General features: G+C 42.6%; 1 protein-coding gene and 1 pseudogene across 8 annotated transcripts in view; both read right to left on the reverse strand.

The window, feature by feature from the left end:
* Window positions 1-350: 350 nt before the first annotated feature.
* LOC110500171 lies at window positions 351-13172 on the reverse strand (annotated as a pseudogene).
* Window positions 13173-13763: 591 nt separating this feature from the next.
* LOC110500172 (DENN domain-containing protein 5B) overlaps window positions 13764-19234 on the reverse strand; it is a 75581-nt gene continuing 70110 nt past the window's right edge. For all 8 annotated transcript variants that reach the window (XM_036957527.1, XM_036957522.1, XM_021577373.2 and 5 more), the window contains 2 exons: window positions 16918-17092; window positions 13764-16713 (listed from right to left, as the gene is read on the reverse strand). In XM_036957527.1, the coding sequence (XP_036813422.1) occupies window positions 16530-16713; window positions 16918-17092 (359 nt within the window). In that variant the 3' untranslated portion in view covers window positions 13764-16529. The remainder of the gene's footprint in view (window positions 16714-16917; window positions 17093-19234) is intronic.

A 19234-nucleotide genomic window follows, 5' to 3' on the forward strand; every position in this document is an offset into this window, starting at 1 on the left:
CAGGTAGATTGTATTTATCATCATTAGTCATTTAGGTCAACATTGGATTATTCAGAGATCCTCACTGAACTTCTGGAGAGAGTTTGCTGCACTGAAAGTAAAGGGGCTGAATAATTTTGCACGCCCAATTTTTCAGTTTTGGATTTGTTAAAAAAGTTTGAAATATCCAATAAATGTCATTCCACTTCATGATTGTGTCCCACTTGTTGATTATTCACAAAAAAATACAGTTTTATATCTTTATGTTTGAAGCCTGAAATGTGGCAAAAGGTCGCAAAGTTCAAGGGTGACGAAATACTTTCGCAAGGCACTGTCTATAACAATACTAAGAACAACATTTTTGCGATCTATTCATTACATTGTAGCGCCCCCCCCCCCCCCCTTATATACACAAAAATATTCAGAACTGTACAGTATTTGCGCCAGAGGCCCAGTGGCAGACGAAAATAGTGTTATTATTTCACCACTAACATCATGCAAGAGATGTAGACGGATTTGTACAACCGAGTTGTACAGGACTCGAAAAATTCTGGAAAGGCATCAAACTTAAAGCACAATTAAAGGGCATCAAAATTCTCAATAGGAGAAAACCAGGGAAGCTTTTTGGTTGGCCCACTCGCCAGTCTTTTGACATCATAAGAAGGTCCATAGGCCTTGTTCCATTTAGCACCATAGCCCCTTCCCAGAACCCTGTGTGTGTTCAAATAACTAAAAAAAGGAATAAATAAGTGTCCACTATACCGTCACCTTCAGATATGCTCTAAGGGGCTAGGAAACTAAATGGAACTGGTCTGTAGACTGAGATAGGAAGTGCTCAAAAAGTGCTGCTCCAAGGTCAGTTTGTGGGTTTTTAGCTTATATTGGTTCAGGTGAGGACTGGCGATCGAGAGCGCTATAGGGCACACTATAGGCTCCCTCGAACGTTTGAATGTGCTTTGTATGTACATCCAAAGACACGGAACAATATCACTGGCCTTACATATTACAATATCAAATGTTAAAATGTGCACTGGAAAGAGTATAGAATCAATATATCAGAGAGTACACCTGGTGCACAGTCAAGGCTGGATATGACATTGGTTGTGTAGACATGTCCCTTTAACAAAGAAACCTCAAAGAATAAAGCTCTGGTCAGATTAAAAAAAATAAAAAAACTGAATTGCTTCCCACACCTCTGACAAATTGATTTTGCCAAATTTCTACAGCTTTACCCTTTATTAGGAGTCCGATCAATGACCATGTTAAGGGAAGGACAAGCGAAATAAAAGAGAATAAATCCTTTCAGAAAGTGACCAGACCCAGTGTGTGTATGGGGTACAGGACAGGAGAAGGCAGAGTGTGGAAGGCTGTTCTCGATCCTAATGGATATGGCTCTATCCTACTACAAAAAGGTACAGTTCCAGAGGTCTCCATTTCTCATACAGCTTTAGTGGATCCAGCATTTCATATTGAAAACAAATTGTGAATATTCACAATCTCATAGCACTCAGAGAGAAAGGGGGGGGGGGGGGGGGGCAAGAGTCCATCATTGTTAACAGATATAAAATAACAAACCTTGCCCTCCTGGTACAGAACGCAACATTTTAGAAGTAGTCCAGCTGCCCTTGAATAGAAAGCAATCCCAGAAGACTGTCTTGAGAGCGCTCCAGAACGTCATAAAATCCCAACGGTCTCCACCTGACTTCTGTAGAGTGTCATGTGATTTCTCTGTGAGACATTATGACATCAAATCCCCACTATTCCTCCGCCCCTCATCTTTGACCTGGGGGAGTGAGTGGGATGTTCAGTGGCGTGGGGCTCATCACGTTCGCTCTGCTCGCCTGTGCTTCCTCCTCTGGCTCATGCTGTTGTTTCTTCTGGCAGCAGGGCTTATAGAGGTGGGGGTCTAAGAGTACCTCTCCGAAGCGTCCCTTGTAGATGATGCCACAGCACACCTTCTGCCTAAAACCCACAGAGGACGGTCAAGACAGCAAAGCACTATAGTGAGAGAGTAAACCAAATCAAACAAATGTGCCATGAAGGAGGATTAAATGGGGCTATGGAGTTAATTATGCATTAAAAGGAGGAAATACAGCATCTGAACCAAGACTGGTCGAGTATAACATGGGTTGCATTCATTTGGGTACACCGTAGCAAGGCATTTTGCAACAGAAAAATGGTTTCTCATTGGAAAAGTTCAGGTAGTTCCTCATTAGTTTCTGTCCGTTTGGGGCCTGATAAATGACCGATTCCACCATCCTAGCCATTACCTTTTCCAGTAGGTGAGGTCCAGGAAAGAGAAGACTGGCAAGTGGGTGGCACCAGGTGAGAGTTCCATGTCCGAGCCCTCGTCTGATTGGTTGCTGTAGCTGGGAGAATGGGCAGGGGAGGCACTGGAGGTGGTGCTGTGGGCGTCAGAGTCTGTGGGGGGCAGGGCACAATCAGAAACTCATCTCAACTTATTCATAACATAGCAGGCACGGTTCAGGTAAACATCTGTAATATTTATTTTGGAATTAGTCCAGAAATATCAATCAAGATCTCGTTTCACAGCCCTTTAGGCAGGACAAATAATGGAGAGAAGAGTTGAGATCCATTTAGTTTTGAAACCCCAAAGTTTACACTGCACAAGGCAGCATAGCCGAGCACAGAGTATCATCTGCTTACTGCGTCTCTTGAGCTCCTTCTGCACTCGGCTGATCTGACTTGGCCTGGCTCGCCTCTTCATCTTCTTGGACCTCACTGTCATCTTCCAGCTTGACCCGGAACCTTTAGCATCAACAACCTGTGACACAGGAGAGAAGGGTTGAGTGACAGATGGGTGGATGTCTGTTTCCAAGGTAACTGCATCAATGTATAGAATGGCCTATAGGGCAGCAAATAAACAGTGTACTGTATCTAAGGAAAAGCGGTTATTATATGCCTACAGGTGTTGCGTCAGTCACTCCCAGTAATAGTGTTGTTTAAGACTTATATGGAATACTGAGAGTGGATGGGAGTAGGACAGGGAGTATGGATGGATTCTGAGAGGCCTTACATGATTCCAGTTCTTTATGGAGCCAGCTGGGAGTTTCTTCCACCTTTTCACCAGGAGAACACAGGCATTACAGATCTCCCCAAAACGTACCTCACTCAGCCTGGAGGGAAAATTATAGGGGAGAAAGAATGAATGATGACAGCCTTGAAGCTCAGCGTATGGTTATTATGATCCCTGCTCCAGTCAGTGCGAGTCGGTCAGAGCTATTTTCTGCTAGAACGCTTCTCCTGTTGACTTACGTCACCGGTTACCATAGCAATGAACCGACGCATACTGGCCCGGCCAATAGCGGATAGGCAAAGTGACAAGGTGAGGACGTAAAACTCTTTCAATTCTGGTTTCATACAAAAATACTTATTTAAATGAGAAGGGAAATGTGTCCTAGTTTGATAAATAATTAAGTCTTCTACCCAAGGAGTTTAAGTTATTGCACTGGGAGTTAAAACAAAACTGTTTCCAAAACGGAATGAACATTGTCGTGGAAATTTCCTCTATTTACCAAATCATGGGAGCAAACCACACACACAAGTCAGAGTTAGTTATCAAAGTCCATCTTTAATTATGTGAGCTCTATCACAACCCTGTGACTCTCAGATAAATTCAGTGTCTCTCAGTGAATTCTCTGAGAGCCCCTTCCACATTGTAAATGAGGTCCTTTATAGTAAAGACACACACACAGGATAAGACAGCATAGACATAATTCATCGTTCAGCTTTGTCTCCTTTCCCAAACCCCAGAACCATAAACCAATCCTCCAAATCAACAGGCATATATCAAATTGTCATTTAGATACAACCAACTCAAAATACAACCTCCTGGACAAGCTCACGGAGAGGAGGGTGAGGCTATAGGTTAAGATAGAAACAACATAAGAGGGAGCATAGAATGATTCCAGACACTGCAACCTTCCTTTCCCCACTATGGGAAAGGTAGAGAGTGAAAGATATGTTTACACATGATGACACTTTGACCTCTCCCCTCTCAGCGGCCCAGGCAACTTAGTTTTGACATAGAACAGATAACTGCAACCTCACCACAGAATAACACAAAAATACCATTCTGATGAGAATTAACTTACACACATTTGATGAATATAAAACATCTAACATATGTTACCAACAAATTCTGAATCTTCCCTAACAACATCTAATTGCATTAGTGACTTAATAGTCATGAGAATGAACAGACAAGAATCCTAAAACAATTACAATTTCTGTATTGTCCAAATCTGACAGAAAGTCTGAAGGCCTCAGACCTCTCTACCCCCAGAGTTGAGCTGCAGAGGGAGGCTGAGAGCTAGATCTGCCCAGGGTCTGAGCTCTGGGTCTGAGCCAGGGTATAGAGGAGTGGTCCACTCACCCAAAGCAGCTGTGAAAGTCCCTCTCATAGCGCTTGCTGTCGGTGAAGCGGGAGCTGGAGGACTTGGCCCGACAGATACAGCAACCGTCTAGGCTCCGGTACATCTTGGGCTTGTGGAAGCCAAACATCTGGAACACACAGGATGGGAGAAATAAAGCAAATGATAACTTACATAGATGTGTTTGTAATAATCTGTGGATATGATATGTAATCTGGCCAGGATTATGATGACACCTGTCTATTTCGTGGAGGATAGCTTACTCACTGATTCAACAGTATACAGGTAGATTGACTGTTTTTATTTAAAGGTCCACTGTTCATAAGAGTTAACAGTCCTAGAACCATCTCATGAGAGTTCAGTTCACAACAGCATGGAAGAACAGTCTTCATAATTCACACATGGCTGTAACTTTTATTTTTTCTAATTTGAAAAAAAAAAGAGGACAGTTTAAAAACCGTCCTGCGACTCCTGTCCACCCAAACAAACAAAAGCAACTCTTGAAGAATGACTACACAATTGGCAAGTAGTTTCTTACATGTCAGTCAGGAGGCTAGCTGCTGGCAGAGACTTCTATTATGGTTGTTGAAGGGTTCTGTCTAGAACTTCTAAACCAGCTGATATATAGATCTATCACACACACTTCAAGTCAGAAGTTTAACTACACCTAAATTGGAGTCATTAAAAACTTGTTTTTCAACCACTCCAAATGTTTTGTTAACCAACTATAGTTTTGGCAAGTCTGTTAGGACATATACTTTGTGCATGACAAGTAATTCTCAAACAATTGTTTGACAGATTATTTCACTGTATCGCAATTCCAGTGGGTCAGAAGTTCACTGTGCCTTAAAACAGCTTGGAAAATGTCATGGCTTTAGACGCTTCCGATAGGCTAATTGACATCATTTGAGGTGTACCTGTGGATGTATTTCAAGGCCAACCTTCAAACTCAGTGCCTCTAGGCTTGACATCATGGTAAAAATCTAAAGAAAAATCAGCCACAACTTTGGAAGTGTGCTTGGGGTCATTGTCCATTTGGAAGACCCCTTTACAACCAAGCTTTAGCTTCCTGACTGATGTCTTGACATGTTGCTTCAATATATACACAATTTTCCTCCCTCATGATGTCATCCATTTTGTGAAGTGCACCAGTCCCTCCTGCAGCAAAGCACCCCCACAACATGATTCTGCCACCCCCGTGTTTCACGGTTGGGATGGTGTTCTTCGGCTTGCAAGACTCCCCCTTTTCCATCCAAACATAACGATGGTCATCATGGCAAAATAGTTCCATTTTTGTTTCATCAGACCAGAGGACATTTCTCCAAAAAGTACGGTATTTGTCCATGTGCAGTTGCAAACAGTAGCCTGGTTTCTTTATGGCGGTTTTGGAGCAGTGGCTTCTTCCTTGCTGAGCGGCCTTTCTGGTTATGTCAATATAGGACTCGTTTTACTGTGGATATAGATACTTTTGTACCCGTTTCCTCCAGCATCTTCACAAGGTCCTTTGCTGTTGTTCGGTGATTGATTTGCACTTATTGCACCAAAGTACGTTCATCTCTAGGAGACAGAACGTGTCTCCTTCCTGAGCTGTATGACGGCTGTGTGGTCCCATGGTGTTTATACTTGCGAAGAGGCACTGGGTTTGAAGGTAAGCCTTGAAATACATCCACAGGTACACCTCCAATTGACTCAAATTATGTCAATTAGCTTATCAGAAGCTATGACATCCTTTTCTGGAATTTTCCAAGCTGTTTAAAAAGGCACAGTCAACTTAGTGCATGTAAACTTCTGACCCACTGGAATTGTGATAGTGAATTATAAGTGAAATAATCTGTGTAAACAATTGTTAAAGTTACTTGTGTCATGCACAAAGTAGATGTCCTAACTGACTTGCCAAAACTATAGTTTGCTAACACCACATGTGGAGTGGTTGAAAAACAAGTTAATGTAAACTTCAACTGTGTAATATACACTGCTCAAAAAAACAAAGGGAGCACTTAAACACAATGTAACTCCAAGTCAATCACACTTCTGTGAAATCAAACTGTCCACTTAGGAAGCAACACTGATTGACAATACATTTCACATGCTGTTGTGCAAATGGAATAGACAACAGGTGAAAATTATAGGCAATTAGCAAGACACCCCCAATAAAGGAGTGGTTCTGCAAGTGATGACCACAGACCACTTCTCAGTTCCTACGCTTCCTGGCTAATGTTTTGGTCACTTTTGAATGCTGGCGGTGCTTTCACTCTAGTGGTAGCATGAGACGGAGTCTACAACCCACACAAGTGGCTCAGGTAGTGCAGCTCATCCAGGATGGCACATCAATGCGAGCTGTGGCAAGAAGATTTGCTGTGTCTGTCAGCGTAGTGTCCAGAGCGTGGAGGCGCTCCCAGGAGACAGGCCAGTACATCAGGAGACGTGGAGGAGGCCGTAGGAGGGCAACAACCCAGCAGCAGGACCGCTACCTCCGCCTTTGTGCAAGGTGGAGCAGGAGGAGCACTGCCAGAGCCCTGCAAAATGACCTCCAGCAGGCCACAAATGTGCATGTGTCTGCTCAAACGGTCAGAAACAGACTCCATGAGGGTGGTATGAGGGCCCGACGTCCACAGGTGGGGGTTGTGCTTACAGCCCAACACCGTGCAGGACGTTTGGCATTTGCCAGAGAACACCAAGATTGGCAAATTTGCCAATGGCACCCTGTGCTCTTCACAGATTAAAGCAGGTTCACACTGAGCACATGTAACAGACATGACAGTCTGGAGACGCCGTGGAGAACGTTCTACTGCCTGCAACATCCTCCAGCATGACTGGTTTGGCGGTGGGTCAGTCATGGTGTGGGGTGGCATTTCTTTGGGGAGCCGCACAGCCCTCCATGTGCTCCCCAGAGGTAGCCTGACTGCCATTAGGTACCGAGATGAGATCCTCAGACGCCTTGTGAGACCGTATGCTGGTGCAGTTGTCCCTGGGTTCCTCCTAATGCAAGACCTCATGTGGCTGGAGTGTGTCAGCAGTTCCTGCAAGAGGAAGGCATTGATGCTATGGACTGGCCCGCCCGTTCCCCAGACCTGAATCCAATTGAGCACATCTGGGACATCATGTCTCGTTCCATCCACCAACGCCACCAGACTGTCCAGGAGTTGGCGGATGCTTTAGTCCAGGTCTGGGAGGAGATCCCTCAGGAGACCATCCGCCACCTCATCAGGAGCATGCCCAGGCGTTGTAGGGAGGTCATACAGGCACGTGGAGGACACACACACACACACTACTGAGCCTCATTTTGACTTGTTTTAAGGACATTACATCAAAGTTGGATCAGCCTGTAGTGTGCTTTTCCACTTTAATTTTGAGTGTGACTCCAAATCCAGACCTCCATGGGTTGATAAATTTGATTTCCATTGATAATTTGTGTGATTTTGTTGTCAGCACATTCAACTATGTAAAGAAAAAAAGTATTCAATAAGAATATTAAATTCAGATCTAGAATGTGGTATTTTAGTTTTCCCATTATTTTTTTGAGCAGATATATATATATATATATATATATACATACATACATACATACATACATACACACACACACAAACTAAGTAGGGTTGCACATTTTTGGGAATATTCAGAGGTGGAAACTTTCCGTGGGAAATTAATATTAATACCATTTAAATGACAATGTTTTATGCACTGGATCCATTTACCATATGGAGACAAACAAACCTTCTCATAAGTAGACATCATTGCAAATGATTAAATCGTTCCAATAGAAATACAACAATTGTTTATTTACAAATTGAACTTGATTCAGATGAGTTGACTCTTCACATGGGATGATCTCACTGAACAAATGGGGAATGTTGAATGATCCCCATGAGCCATCACATCTCCCAAAAACGTTTTTAAAATGATAGCCTAGAAACGAAAGCTTTGGATGTCTTTCTCTCAGGCTTCCATGTCTTCTCCCTGGACGTCCACCTCTTGAACAGACTGAGGCCTCCTCTTCACTGTCCCTTTCCAACCTTGAGGATGGCTCATTGTCAGGCTCAAAAAAAGCCTCAAATGTTCCCAGATGGCCAACAAATGTTCAACCCTTGTATTGGTCAGCCTGCTGAGTGCTTTGGTGTGTGTGTTCTAAAAACAAAGACCAGTTGCTCGCTGAGGCAGCTGAGGCTGGTGGGATTTGGAGTTGGAGGCAACAGGGGAAAGAGCCTCAGAGCCACAGTCCCTTCCACCAGGTGGCTGATGAGATATGTTGGCACGACTGCCATATTGCATCTCCGTCCCAAAGCACTTGCTTGGAAGTGTACTTCGCAGGAATGCTAAGAACCGTGCCCTCATCTAGACCAAGGAGCCGAAACACAGTAGCGATGACACCATAAGCCTTGTTGATCTCTGCACCAGACAGGATGCTCTTGCCAGCATACTTAGGGTCCAACATATACGCTGTGGCATGTATGGGCTTCAGGCAGAAGTCTTCATGCTTAATTTCTTCTGTTACATCGGCAAGCAGAGTCTGAACATCAGACAGGATGGCATTGTCTCCCTTAATCCGTGCAATGGCTACTGCTATAGGTTTCAGGAATTTTGCTGCTTACCACTCTCTCCCAAAACACATCATCCAGGAGGATCCTCTTGATGGGGCTGTGCATATTGGCAGACTGATATAGCCATTTCTTGGAGACTCCTTCCCCTCCAGGAGACTGTCAAACATGATGACAACACCACCTCAACAGATGTTGCTAGGCAGCTTCAATGTGGTGATCTTATTCTTCTCACTTTGCTTGGTGAGGTAGATTGCGTCTATAACTTAATGACCCTTTACATACCTAACCATTTCCTTGCCTCTTGTGTAGAGTGTATAGATTGTCTTCAGTGCCATGATGTCCTTGAGGAGCAGATTCAATGCAGGAGCAGCACAGCTAATGGGTGTGATGTGAGGGTAGGAGTTCTCCACTTTAGACCAAGCAGCCTCCGTGTTCGCAGCATTGTCCATCACCAGTGCAAATACCTTCTGTGGTCCAAGGTCATTGATGACTGCCTTCAGCTCATCTGCAATGTAAAGACTGGTGTCTGTTGTCCCTTGTGTCTGTGCTCTTGTAAAATACTGGTTGGGTGGAGATGTAGTCAATTATTCCTTGCCCACCAGCATTCGACCACACATCAGAGGTGTTTACTATACAGTCCACTTTCTCTATGATTTGCTTGACCTTCACTTGAACGCTGCAACCAGCCAATGAGTAGATAAAGCATGTCTGGTTGGAGGGGTGTATGCTGGGCAAAGAACTTTCAGAAATCTCTTCCAATACACATTGTCTGTGAGCATCAGAGGTGAACCAGTTGCATACACAGCTCGAGCAAGACATTCGTCAGCATTTCTCTGACTACGTTCCTCCATTGAGTCAAACAAACTTCTGATTCCAGGAGGACCATGAGCTGTTGCTATCGTTAAGGTGTCGGATTCATCATTTTCACCTTGAATAGAAGTAGAGGGACTTTGTCAGAGGTTGCTTGTTGTGAGCGCTGAGGGAACTTTATGCACCTGGCCAGATGATTCTGCATCTTTCTTGCATTCTTCACATATGATTTCACACAGCATTTGCAAATGTACACAGCTCTCCTTCTATATTAGCTGCAGTAAAATGTCTCCACACATCAGTGCCTGTGCCATTTCTGTAGAAAGACAAAAAAGTTTTAATTAACTCAAATACAATTCCATGTACAGATAAAAAGTTAAGCAGTTAGATTAAACAACTCCTTTGTAAGATAAACATTTTAAAATGAAACATGCATGGAAACCGGTGAATTAACACTCATGGTTTCAGGCTCAAGCAAGCTAAAACCCACATGGTAGAAAAATCTAACTAGCAGAAATTGTTAAGTTATAAATGATCAAAACATACTTTGCTAGTTAAGAAAAAAAGTGTCAAAATATATTCACCCCACCCAGTATCGTAATCAAAACTTACCAGAAAGCATGTAGTCCTTGGCTCAGACAGTGTAGTAGTGTGGGCTCAATAGCATATCATTAGTGTGCAAGATCTTGAGAATCAGCTGTACATGTGATGGAAGAATGCACTGTGCATGCAGAGGGTTGCAATTGGGGATAGTTTAACCAGAATATGCCACAAGACCTAGAATTGCCTTGTGTATCCCACAACAAAAAGTCACTGTTATAAACTAACTTTTTGGATACATTTTTGCAAAATTCCCTGGCTTAACTTCCCATGGACATTTTCTGGAAAGTTTCTGACCCTTTGCAACCCTACTACTAAGTCCTCATAACTTTGCTATAAAGAGAGTAAGTAGGCTACTGAGAGAAAGTGATGTGGCACTCAGTGGTGAGGCTGAGGCATGTGCAATGCATGCAAGAGAACGCAAAGACAGAGAAAGCACTCAGAGGTTAGTACAGTGGGTCCAAAATTTGGGAGTCTGTCCCTCATTTTTGGCGGTCCCCCGAGAATCTAATAATGTTCTCAAAAAAGTTAAGCTTAAAAAAAAAGTTTTAAATTCAAATATCTTCCCTTATAGGCCTACATTAAAATGCAATCAATACAGTTGTATAAAATGTAATACATTCTAATTTAATCCAATGCTAAAGTATGAATAATTTCTCACATTTCCCAGCTGAACATTACAATTGTATAGCTAATAGGCTGTATTTGTAGATTGACTGAGGTGAAACAACCTACAGCAGCCAAGATAATGGCCGGAGTCATTTTTGCTGTTCTCCAAACAGCATTCTGGAGTGTTTTAGTTGTATAGAAAAGCAGTTCATGGATATGGCCTTGTTCATGCATTACTATGAACATAATACAGTCATAGGCCTGCGTCACACAATGCTGTGGAGACGAGCCCCCTTAACGCTAGCATTGCCTAGAGTCCCAGACAGAGAGAACTAGGATATCCGTCATCACGTCAATGAGACCAGAACAGGACAGCCTGGCCATGTACCGCGACGCTGTTATGCAACCGCAGTGCTGATGCAACGAAAAGCCATGTGGTCCTGACTCCCTATGGCAGGGATGCGGGCATGTGGCAGCATCCATGTGATGCTCGAATGTCAGTGGTCAGAGCCGATTATGATATGAAAATCGATAAAAGGGAGTTGATACATCGTGATTGAGGCTGTTTCATCATGCAAAAATGTTAAGCTAAACACGGTGAATTGAATAGCCTACTTAAAAACAACAAATATCACACCGTAAAAGCCATAAATATGGTCAGTGGGACTCGTCGTAAATCTTAAACGGCACAAACGATTGTATAATACCAGCTCTGACGTAGGGCCTATTGCCTAACTCGAAAATGGCAACATGCTTCGAAGGATGCAGGCGGGCGGCGTGGTGCCGACTGTACACTGAACCCGTGGTGTGCTTGCGAAATTTACTACGATCAAAATACCTGCTTTGAATCGTTTTTTCATCAATAATTAGATCAAATGTAAGAACCACTGCATTGTCGACTGGTTTATTGAATATTTTTTTTGTTTGTTTAAAAGCCCTGCATGCGTCGAGAATGTACATCGATCATCACCACCCACGGAGAAAGCATGGTCCCCTCTGGTTCCCATGCAGCATCCATATGAAGACAATTTGACCAGCTTACGAGTACGAATGCTGCTTCAAAGAGTTCGTCAAACAACTACTTGATACAAAGTGTCACTTAACACCGCATCTTTCTGCATGACTAAGTCTGTTTCCCGAATAATTATGCGTCAATGGTAAGGTTCCAAACCCATGGCCGGACTGTAAACATGCACATTTTCAGAGAAGCTGTTTGCTACTTACATTTAGGAATTGTATTAATACAAGTGTGAAATAAAGGATATAAGACCTGAACAGTCCATGCATGCAAACAAGTTCCAGGGTTGAACAATGTTGAAAGGAGACCCAGTGGCATGTTTGGCGCAGAGCCACACACCCACATGTCACTCAAACGACACCCAGTCTTTCACTCAGATTGGAATTGTCATTAGATAAATCACAACGAAATTGTTAACTCGTAGTCAAGTATTCTAGCCTACACCGTTTGCATGTAAGGTTTTGTTGATGCGGCAGTATGGGGTATTTTGAAAACGAAACCAGCCTACATAACATCAATAAGTTATTTGAAAAAAACAATACATCTAATTAAAACAGTGCAACAATTAAAACAGTGCGGGTTACAATGGTTCAGTTGCACAGAAACAAACATGTGTAGGACTCTAGTCCTGATCAAGGAATGTGAACATTCCTCGTCACCGGACACCAAATGCCAAGCAGAAGAAAGGAGCGCGCATATTAACACGAATACAATTCCCAGTGCTTGTCATTGGCTGCCAAACACTGAAGTAAAACACATTGGTTAACTCATCAAAAAGCTCAAAACAATTTAGGATATTAAATAAGGTTCATGGCTTACAGATATATTTAACCACGTTAAATAGCCTACATCCTCGAATAACTTCAGCACATAGTGTGAAGATTGTTTTAAATAGAATTGGTTGTCTGTTTGGCAAAGTAATGTCCTTACCTTGAGTTACAGTCAATGATGAATGAGTTGTAAAGATGATAAAAGACGTCGTTAGTAGGCAATTTAAACGCATGTAACAATGAATACACCGTTCGGATGTTTCCGTTTTACTTGCGTGTCTGGGGGAGAATCTCAAATGTATTTGCTCGCGTCCTCTCTCCTCACCTCCTTTTCAAAACCCATTGGAGGAAAATGTCGGAGGGACGAGAATTCTGGCTTTATCATCCAATGGGTTTTGAGGAGAGCAGAGAGGACGCGAGGAGCGCACATTTGCGATTCTCCCAGGAGTATTATAAATATTTACGCATGCGCGTTTGGCAACTCCACCATTTTCTGATTTTCTTCAATCAAACCAATTTACATACGAAACTGACGTTTTGACTGCGTCTGCATTGTTTTGCCCATACAAGGAGGGGAATTACGCGGGAAATGGGGGGGGGGGGGGTCCAGTTGAAATCTGTGCGCTGTGAATCGAAGGAAGGAGGCGTGACTACTAAAAAATATAGTGGCAGCATGTCTGTAGGTAGGCTACGTGTGGTACGTGGAGCACAGTAGATCGTTAGACTATTATTTTGAAGAAAAAAAAACTGTAAATAATGCGTATTTTGAAATAAATAGTAAAAATGCAATAAACAAAAAAATGAAAATGTTATTCAACTAGAAAATAGTCGCAAAATAACAGGATATACCATGTATTTACAAATAATTGTTTTGGTAGTGAAACAGGAATCAGAAGTTGCTCAATGAGTAAAACGTTATATTGTTTACCATTGAATTCTCATGAGGATCATATGTCATCTCCAACCATAGAGGTGATTCAGTATCACAATGGACATGTATTTTTCCCTGAGGGCTGGGCACACGCACACGCACACTAAACAGTTTAACATATTGAGCAAATGTTTAATGAAGCGCATCATAAATATCAGAACAGAACAGTGATCATTGACTCTTATATGGACATAGGACTCCATTCATTACATGATCTCCTCCCACCGGACATACAGTTTACGTCTGCACTTGTGGGAAAGGAAAGGTTCAGTAGTAGCATTGCCTACCTGGTAACATTAGGACGGATATTCTAGGGGGGGGGGGTTATGTAACAAAGACAGAAGTAAAGTACAGGACTACTGCATGAGTCTAGCTGTAGCAATGTGTTAAGAGAAAGTATACAGCCGAGTAGCAGAGCACACCGCATGAAGTAGCACTTTAGGAGATGCAAAGAGGGACCCTATTCTCTCTCCACTAGACAGACACTTTTCTCACAGCAATGCACTAAAAACACCTATACATAGGGTCGATCATCCTCCTACGTTTGTGGCTTCTTATACATACAGGTAGATAGGTTTGTTATTGTTGGAATCCGTGATACATAAGACAGTAGGAACCTAGTCGCAGGACTAAACTGTGAATGTTACAGAAGGAAAAGTCACAAGGATCAACATACAGAATTAAATTTCCAAATATTTCACAGGCGGCTCTTTGCCCCGGTCGCAAAACAGTGTCTCAAACTTTCTTGATCACTACCACAGTTTCTAAGAATAAATGCATCAAATCAGAACATTAAAAACAAATGCTGTGTCCTTTTCTGGGTTAATACTGGAAAGAAAACGAACCATAAGTACTGTGGTTAAAATTGTGATTAGGAATCTGTCAGTTGTTTTCCCTTTTGGTTGGGTTCAAATCCATTGTCTGGTATTTTGATCACCCTTTTTTTAGTACACATGCATAAACGTCATATTTACACTCGTTGCTACAGAAATATAGGAACATGTTCATCAAGGTTGATTGAAAAAGTGGCAAGAGATCTATTTTAGATTGAAAAATACAACCAGCTAGAAATAGTCCCAGAAGGAGTTAACACTCACCAGAAAATAACCACTTATCATAGGAAGGTTTGAGGCATTTATGATAAAAACATCATTAGGGGTCGTATGGTTAGGTTCTTATTGCAATTGTTTTATATTCCAGTGTATTTCACATGTATCACATTAAATAAGGGGCTGGAACATTTCAATACCACACAGAGTGATGCTTGTCAAGATTAGGAAACTGTCCTAAAATGTCCATTTGAGATCAACAATCACACAGATCTGACAGACCACAAACACACACACAAACTGTGCATGACAGAAACCAGGATGAAATTGAATTCATTGACCATTACAATTCATAATATAAAAATAACAGGAGAACACATTCACTGAGTGTACAAAACATTATCAACACCTGCTCTTTCCATGACAGACTGACCAGGTGAATCCAGGTGAAAGCTATGATCCCTTATTGATGTCACTTGTTAAATCCACTTCAATCAGTGTAGATAAAGGGGAGGAAACAGGTTAAACAATGATTTTTAAGCCTTGAGACAATTGAGATATGGATTATATACGTGTGCCATTCAGAGGGTGAATGTGCGAGACAAAATATTTACAGTTCTTTGAAGGTATGGTAGCAGGTGCCAGGCGTTCTGGTTCGTGTCAAGAACTGCAATACTACTGGGTTTCTCCACGCGCAACAGTTTCCCTTGTGTATCAAGAATGGTCCACCACCCAAAGGACATCCAGCCAACTTGACAACTGTGGGAAGCATTGTAGTCAACATGTGCCAGCATCCCTGTGGAACATTTCACGCCTTGTATAGTCCATGCCCCGATGAATTCAGGCTGTTCTGAGGGCAAAAGGGGAAGGTGCCCCAAATCTCAATATTAGGAAGGTGTTCTTAATGGTTTTGGACACTCTGTACATACACACGCAGTTTGAAATAGGGTCAGGTCAATGCCGGTAATTTGGTTGGAATGTCCACGCAACCCTAGAAAAGCCGCTGTCCTCCTAGGAAAGACCTATCCAATCCAGTGCAGTGGTTGTGTCCACCAAGATCTGCTAGCCAATCTCAAAGCAGAGCAAATGTTCAGTCCAACACAGTAGTTGAATCCAGTCCAACAGAGAAATGAGCCAACATCCAATCAAAAATCTGCGTTACACACAACTCAGTGTAGTGCTGAAAGCAGATGAATCCAGTTCTCCTTTCCTTTGTTGTCATCTTCATCCAAATGATGAGGTTTCACCCACAGATATTCCCAGTGCAGAGACTATGGAGAGGCAGCAGGGGCAAACAGTCACTTTCTGTTTTGGTTTCCTTTTTCCTGGCTGACTATGACCCACAGGCATGCTTGCTAACGCTAGCTGAAGTTGGAGCAGGATCCAGCAGACAGAGAGATAGGATCTCCATCACACAGGCTAAGTGTCCATTGAAGAGCTACCTACAGTGGGCTATACACATCTAGCACATAGTGGAACATCCATGGGTTTTCTTTAAAAACGGTCCCTTCTTACTAAATATCAAAAAGGATATTTTTCAAAACCACAAGCTATGTAATAATAATACTGCATCATCACTCAATGATCCAAAGCCCAAGCTTCTGCTCTGCAGCAGTGGAATCGATTGCTTTGGTAGCGAACCATCTCGTCTCTTTACATAGTCCTCACTTCCTACTTCCTCCCTATGAGGTGACTTTTCCCCAGAGTGAATCAGCTGAAGCATGCCTCAACAACAACAACAGTGAAAGGGCAAAAGGGAACAGAGCAAGGGTTTGTGGGCAATGTAGTCACGGGCTGGGTGGTTTCCCAGCAGGCTGTGCGGTAGGGGTTAAAGGTCGATGCCCTTGACAAGCGAGGCCTCCAGAGTGATGGGGAAGTCGTGGAGGGTCTGCAGGACAGCGATGAGAGCGTTGACTGTGGTCCGGTCCCGCAGCAGAGCAGACTCCTCGTACATCCGCTGGATCACTGGACACTCCACCAACAGAGGGAGCCACTGAATCAGCAGACGATCTCTAGATAGATAGATAGGAGCGAGAGAGAGAGAAGATCATTAGGAGTATGTTTGCTAAACAGTTGGTTCCATGTCACCAATGAGACTTTTCAGAAGTGTGATGTTGATTCCCAATACAGCCCTCTGGATGCTTTGTGCCAATAACAACTACAGCACAGTTCTGCAGCCCCACCTCTGTCTCACTGTGTGTGAGTGGCGCCCTCACCTGGCCCCCAGGCAGACAAGCAGCTGGAACTTGCCGTCCTTGCCAATGTTCCTGGGCGAGGAGTTGATGGCACTGACATAGTGACAGAGAGAGACACAGGTCAGGCCCAGGGGCTCAGCAGTCTCCTGCATGTCCCCCATCTGGTCTGCTGACTCCATGTAAGCCACCGCCTTCTCTGTAGAGGGGGAGAGGAGGAGATATGTTAGGGAGGTGGGGGCAGAGGAGGAGAACAGGAAGAGGAGAGGGGACATGGAGGTAAGGTCTACTGTAGAAGAACTTTGTAACAACTGCTAAAAAGAGCTTTATATATAATATATATATATATATATATATATATATATATATATATATATATATATATATATATATATATATATATATATATATATATATATATATATATACACAGTGCCTTGCGAAAGTATTCGGCCCCCTTGAACTTTGCGACCTTTTGCCACATTTCAGGCTTCAAACATAAAGATATAAAACTGTATTTTTTTGTGAAGAATCAACAACAAGTGGGACACAATCATGAAGTGGAACGACATTTATTGGATATTTCAAACTTTTTTAACAAATCAAAAACTGAAAAATTGGGCGTGCAAAATTATTCAGCCCCCTTAAGTTAATACTTTGTAGCGCCACCTTTTGCTGCGATTACAGCTGTAAGTCGCTTGGGGTATGTCTCTATCAGTTTTGCACATCGAGAGACTGACATTTTTTCCCATTCCTTACAAAACAGCTCGAGCTCAGTGAGGTTGGATGGAGAGCATTTGTGAACAGCAGTTTTCAGTTCTTTCCACAGATTCTCGATTGGATTCAGGTCTGGACTTTGACTTGGCCATTCTAACACCTGGATATGTTTATTTTTGAACCATTCCATTGTAGATTTTGCTTTATGTTTTGGATCATTGTCTTGTTGGAAGACAAATCTCCGTCCCAGTCTCAGGTCTTTTGCAGACTCCATCAGGTTTTCTTCCAGAATGGTCCTGTATTTGTCTCCATCCATCTTCCCATCGATTTTAATCATCTTCCCTGTCCCTGCTGAAGAAAAGCAGGCCCAAACCATGATGCTGCCACCACCATGTTTGACAGTGGGGATGGTGTGTTCAGCTGTGTTACTTTTACGCTAAACATAACGTTTTGCATTGTTGCCAAAAAGTTCAATTTTGGTTTCATCTGACCAGAGCACCTTCTTCCACATGTTTGGTGTGTCTCCCAGGTGGCTTGTGGCAAACTTTAAACGACACTTTTTATGGATATCTTTAAGAAATGGCTTTCTTCTTGCCACTCTTCCATAAAGGCCAGATTTGTGCAATATACGACTGATTGTTGTCCTATGGACAGAGTCTCCCACCTCAGCTGTAGATCTCCGCAGTTCATCCAGAGTGATCATGGGCCTCTTGGCTGCATCTCTGATCAGTCTTCTCCTTGTATGAGCTGAAAGTTTAGAGGGACGGCCAGGTCTTGGTAGATTTGCAGTGGTCTGATACTCCTTCCATTTCAATATTATCGCTTGCACAGTGCTCCTTGGGATGTTTAAAGCTTGGGAAATATTTTTGTATCCAAATCCGGCTTTAAATTTCTTCACAACAGTATCTCGGACCTGCCTGGTGTGTTCCTTGTTCTTCATGATGCTCTCTGCGCTTTTAACGGACCTCTGAGACTATCACAGTGCAGGTGCATTTATACGGAGACTTGATTACACACAGGTGGATTGTATTCATCATCATTAGTCATTTACGTCAACATTGGATCATTCAGAGATCCTCACTGACCTTCTGGAGAGAGTTTGCTGCACTGAAAGTAAAGGGGCTGAATAATTTTGCACGCCCAATTTTTCAGTTTTTGATTTGTTAATAAAGTTTGAAATTTCCAATACATGTCGTTCCACTTCATGATTGTGTCCCACTTGTTGTTGATTCTTCACAAAAAATACAGTTTTATATCTTTATGTTTGAAGCCTGAAATGTGGCAAAAGGTCGCAAAGTTCAAGGGGGCCGAATACTTTCGCAAGGCACTGTATATATATATATATAGCTCTAAATCAATCATATATATATATATATATATATATATATGATTGATTTAGAGCTAAAAGAGTATGTCTAGTCTACAGGAGTTCACTCTTTCTCCCTCTGTTGTATTTGAACCTTTGATCTGTGCAAGTAAAGTGCTCTATGGAAACCATCCTCTCCTCATATCCTTCATCATATCAGTCAAAAGCTGTGTTATGAATATTAATAAGAGGATGAAGCAGCCGTTTCATACGACAGCTGAAGCAGCTACCTGCAGGGTTACTTTGAGTATCAAAGGG

This window comes from Oncorhynchus mykiss, chromosome 21 (genome assembly GCF_013265735.2).
Source record: "Oncorhynchus mykiss isolate Arlee chromosome 21, USDA_OmykA_1.1, whole genome shotgun sequence".
Taxonomy (NCBI): domain Eukaryota; kingdom Metazoa; phylum Chordata; class Actinopteri; order Salmoniformes; family Salmonidae; genus Oncorhynchus; species Oncorhynchus mykiss.